General features: G+C 38.2%; 1 protein-coding gene across 1 annotated transcript; it reads left to right on the top strand.

Annotated features, from left to right (window-relative positions):
* The first annotated feature begins 604 nt into the window (after positions 1-604).
* On the top strand, positions 605-3164 carry LOC109187328. Its single transcript, XM_019337513.1, has 3 exons — positions 605-2426; positions 2498-2616; positions 2713-3164. The coding sequence occupies exon 1, from the start codon at positions 609-611 to the stop codon at positions 1926-1928; it is 1320 nt and encodes a 439-aa protein (XP_019193058.1). The 5' UTR covers positions 605-608; the 3' UTR covers positions 1929-2426; positions 2498-2616; positions 2713-3164.
* Positions 3165-5229: the final 2065 nt, after the last annotated feature.

Below are 5229 nucleotides of genomic sequence, written 5' to 3'. Positions count from 1 at the left end.
TATGAGCATATCTTGAAGTGTTTGTTTTACTATTACGATCATATGGGTTTGTATATAGGCGACGCCTTATCGGTGGAGACAGACGCTTGGGGAGCTCGCCTCGCCTGAAAGTGGTGAGGCGAGGTCCGATGTTGCCTAGGCGACGCCAGGGATGCTAACCCGGTGTCCAACTCGGAAATCTGACCCATTTTGTAGATTTTTACAAAAATGCTAACCTAAAACCCTAATAAGCATAGAGAAGAGAGAGAATATCAAAATAAATATTTCGTGCGACTGGTGCTGCGTAGAGAAGACTGTCGTTGCCTTCCCTCCCACTGCCATCGCCCGCGGTCCCACCCCCGTCTCCATCCCACTGCTGTGACGCTGTGAGTGTTGGTTTCTTTCTTCGCACTTCGCAGTCTTGAGTTTGGCAGACTTGGATGCTATTTTTCTCTTTGTTTTGGTTTATAAACCAAAGAAATGTATTACTTTGGTTTATTATAAACACATGGCTGGCAGTGGGTAGATGCAGTGCTCACTTCCTGCCACTTGTTTTTTTATTTATTTTTTAATTTTTTTCCTAATTCACTACATTGTTTTGACTTTGGACAGTAGGATTATACTAAGATATGGCTGAAATTTCTGAAAGTGAGAGCTATGATCCATCTACCGATCCTAAGAGGAAAGCTAAATCTAATGATCCGGGATGGAAATACGGATTTTGGCCGGACTTGACAAACAAAGACTTGGTTGAATGCTCACTTTGCCACAAACAAATGCATTCGGGAATCAAAAGATTAAAACAACACCTTGCAGCAGGTTATGGAGATGTTGCTAAATGTCCCAAAACAACTTCCGAAATTATGTGGGAGATGCAACAATATATGCAAGGCACATCAAGGATGAAGAGAGCAAGGGTGATCTTGGATGATGATGTTCAAGAATTGGAAACGGGAGAAAGACAACCATCATCTCATGATTCTGTTACTTATCCAAGTTCCGGGACGGCGAGTAAAAGAAAACAATCTACTTTAAGATTTGCAGAATTGCAACCAAGAGTAGGAAAACAAAATCAATCAGTTGCAGCACTTCTTAGAAAGACTCCTGAAGAAGTTGATGAGAGACATTCCAAAGGTCCTACTCAAAGAACAATTGAAGCTTGTACAAAGAGCAAGGAAGAAAGAGAGAGGGCATTGATGCATATAGCAAATTTCTTTTATGAGAATGACATACCGTTCAGTGCGGCTAATTCAAGAAGTTTTAAAATCATGGTTGAATCAATTGGACAAATGGGACCGGGATTGAAGCCTCCTAGCTTTCATGAGTTACGGGTACCTCTCCTTGAGAATGCAAAAAAAGAGATTGACAAGTTGAAAGAAAAACACAAGCTTGCTTGGAAGCAATACGGGTGCACACTCATTTCAGATGGGTGGACTGATAAGAGAGATAGACACTTAATTAACTTCCTTGTCAATAGTCCTGAGGGAACTTTCTTCTTGGAGTCGGTTGATGCATCGAGTGAGTCACATGATGCAACAATGTTAGCTGCATTGTTGGAGAAAAAAGTTGAAGAAATTGGCAAAGAGAATGTTGTTCAAATAGTGACCGACAATGAGGTTAATTATAAAGCGGCCGGCAGACTTTTGGAGGGGAGGATTCCTACATTATTTTGGACTCCTTGTGCAACACATTGTCTTGACCTCATGCTAGAGGACATTGGAAAGTTGGCGGAGTTCAAGTCCAATATTGCAAGTGGTAGACATATTACCACTTTTATTTATAGACACGGTCGAATTCTTAATGCCATGAGAGAGCAAACAGGTGGTAAAGATCTTGTGAGAGTTGGAGCTACTCGATTCGTCACAACATTCCTCACATTACAAAATTTGTACAAGCACAAGAATGCTTTGAGAAAATTATTTGTAAGGTTTGGGTTAGCTCTAAATTAGTCAACACAGAAGCAGGTAAAAGGGTGTGTGACATTGTGCTTTCATCTAGATTTTGGACTGCTGTTGAGGATTGCTTGAAGGCATTACATCCCTTTTTGATTGTATTGAGGATCGTTGTTGATGATAGGACTCCAGCTATGCCCGAGCTTACTATGGCTATGTTGGCTGCTAAGAAAAAACTTAACAAATCATTTGCAAGCAAGCCAAGGTTGTTTACAAAGTTGATGACTATTGTTGAGGGGAGATGGGAAGATCAAATGGGAGTGAAGTTATATGGAGCTGCATTGTTTTTAAATCCTTCTAAATATTTTGATCTTAAGGCGAATGATAGTTTATATGCTCGTAAGCAACGAGCCATGTTTAATGCAGTATTTCTGAAGGTGATTACCGATGATGAATTGCAAGTGAAAATTAGCAATCAAGTTGATAATTATGATAACATGAGAGAAGACTTTGGGATGCAATTAGCAGTCAAACAACAAAAATCAAAGACTCCTCGTAAGTAATACTAACTAACTACTAAGTACGAAGTATACTTAATATGATAAATCTTAAACTTGTTTTTGTAGTTGATTGGTGGAATGCTTTTGGTGGACTTAGTATTGAGCTTCAAACACTTGCAATGCGCATCACAAGCCTTTGTTGTTCATCTTCTGGTTGCGAGCGCAATTGGAGCACATTTGAGTTTGTAAGTATAATTTTTCTAATTAGTAAATAGTATTATAGTAAGTATAATTTTTCTAAAATTTTAAACTTGTTTATTTTTCTACTTTTACTTTTTTAGATCCATACAAAAAAAAGAAACCGCTTAGAGCACAAGAGATTGAACAACTTGGTCTATGTTCAATACAACCGTAAAATTGCAAGTAGGTTTCTAAAGATCGTGAAGAAGGGTCCAACTTTAACTCATTGGTCTTAGAAGAGTTCCAATGGGACAATGAATGGGTTGATAGTAGTAGATCTAGTGATGATGTTCATCCCGGGAGAGATCTTTCATGGCGGCTTGTTGATGAAGCAATTGGTGCATCAAACAACTTTGAGGGCCGTAATCTTCCTATGAAAGCTCACGTGGGGGAACGTTCGAGTGCACCAATCTTGACCTATTCACGACGCCGCAATACTTCTAGTTCTAGGATAGATGAGGAAGAACAAAATGAAGAAGAAGATCATTTTCCAAATGATGATGAAGAAATTGAAGATGATGATGACCAAGCGGGAGGAAATGAAGATAATGATGATGACAATGAGAGGGAAGGGAATATGGATGACTTTTTGATGGATCTTTGAGAGTTTTAACTTGGATGTTAGATATTATTGATTATTCTACTTGTGTATTATTGGTGGATTTGGTGATTTGATGTGTGTTAACTGTTGGAATTTGGATATTATTCTACTTGTGTGTTATGTAGTTGGAGTAGTTGGTGACTTGATGTATGCATGGTTGCAGTAGGCGCTATGCGCTAGTCGGGCGCCCAGACAGCGCCTAGCGTCTAGGCGGTCTAGGCGGCGCCTAGGCGGGCGCCAAAAAAAAGTGGTAGACTTGCAGTTTGACAATTTTAATGAGGTTGTTTTCAACATTTAATCAAATAATACATCCAAATAAATGAGTTAATGATAATTCATAAGTCATAACATCAAAACAATGATTTTCAAAAAAAAAACATTTAAATAATATTAAAAATTAAAAATACTCAAATATGAAATACTTAAATACTTCAATCATCTAAAGATTCAAAGTATCAAACTAGTCTACGAGTGTATATATGTCATATTATATATATGTATGCGCGCGCGCACACACACACATATATAATAAAAAAAAATAGGCCGAGCCGATCGGGTTAACTCGACCGAAATGGACGAGTTAACTCGACTAACTTAGACGCTAGGCGGTCAAATCGGCCGAGTTAGGCGCTAGGCGGGCGCCTAGCAGGGAAATCGCCACGGTCTAGAGGCGCCTAGCGCCTAGGCAGGGTCTAGGCGGACGCCTAGACCGATTTTTACAACCCTGGATGTATGTTGACCCTAGTCTCTTAGGCAACAAGGTGGTCGAGAGGCGCTACGACTTAACAAAGCGCCGTGATAACTATGATGCATAGGGACACTTGCATATAAATATTTATATACACTTCTATTTTACATAACAATAGCCTATGTTGTTATACTTGTACCTACCCAACTATTTTGGAAATGTGTATCTATATTCTATTTACAAGCTTATACCACATGCATGAGTCTTATTTAGAAAAGGAAGGTTTTCAAATGTTTATATTATCTTTATTCCCAAAGATGTGAAGAAAAATCTATATTTTGGAGGACCCGATTGGGCTATGGTTCCATAAGGAGGAAATGATAGAAAAGAAATTATGAGATGTTATGATGATAGAAAACATACCTGATTTGTATCAAAGTAGCCGTGAACCCTTATTTTGTTTGATGATGATCATTGACTCTAGCAGTTTAGCCTGGTAGTTACCTTAGTGTGGATGGCTACGGCGGTAACATCCCCATGTGATGTTTAAGGTATTGACATTATGTAATAAACCTAATGCTTTTGCCGTTATTTCTATCTCTAAGTGTATGAATTATATTAGGCTCTTACTCAGAATTATTATGACATTCTGTTCTATTTGATTGTGAAAAAAGTTCATTCACTTGTTTTAATTGCTGCACTAGATCATAGGCAGGTCTACTCTCATCATTACAGTTTGGTGCTCGAGATCAGGAGATGGTTGGCTCTCTTCATTCTATTCTTGCTTGGTAAAGAATGTAAGAATTTCATATGAGTTATGTTATCATCTGTATGGTCCTGTTATGTCTTCTGATGATGCATTAAAAATGGTTGTCTTTCCTTTTGCATTTCAATTATTAATTTCTTCTATGTATGAACGAATTATTATCATAATGTTTGCAGTATGAAAAAGAGAATGTAGTGGAAGCAAAATTTAGAGAACTGGAACAGGATGGTCCAAGTATAAAACCGTCAGACTAATCCTTATTGTTTTGTACACTCAAGAGGTATTCTTCAATTTTTTTATTTTTTATTTTTTTCAGGAGGTACAATGAGGCAATTACATACTATGAAAAAGCTCTTGCATTGTCAACAAGAAGTTTAAGTACATATGCCGGACTTGCATACACTTATCATCACCTGCAGGTAACTTTTTAAGTTCTCCATGCTATGCAGGAAAAGTCATTTGGTTTGACATCTTGAACGCCATAGATTTATGATCGATGCTGACTGTTTCCTTCACGCAGGAAAAGTTGTCGGCTGCAATTACTTACTACCACAAGGTGAGTT

This window comes from Ipomoea nil, unplaced genomic scaffold (assembly GCF_001879475.1).
Source record: "Ipomoea nil cultivar Tokyo-kokei standard unplaced genomic scaffold, Asagao_1.1 scaffold1421, whole genome shotgun sequence".
Classification (NCBI taxonomy): domain Eukaryota; kingdom Viridiplantae; phylum Streptophyta; class Magnoliopsida; order Solanales; family Convolvulaceae; genus Ipomoea; species Ipomoea nil.
Note: the sequence above shows the minus strand (reverse complement) of the source record. Positions and strands in the feature narration are given on the sequence as shown.

Bases quoted from the DNA above. Each gene is read 5' to 3' on its own strand.
- LOC109187328 (XM_019337513.1), top strand. From the start codon at position 609: ATGGCTGAAATTTCTGAAAGTGAGAGCTATGATCCATCTACCGATCCT.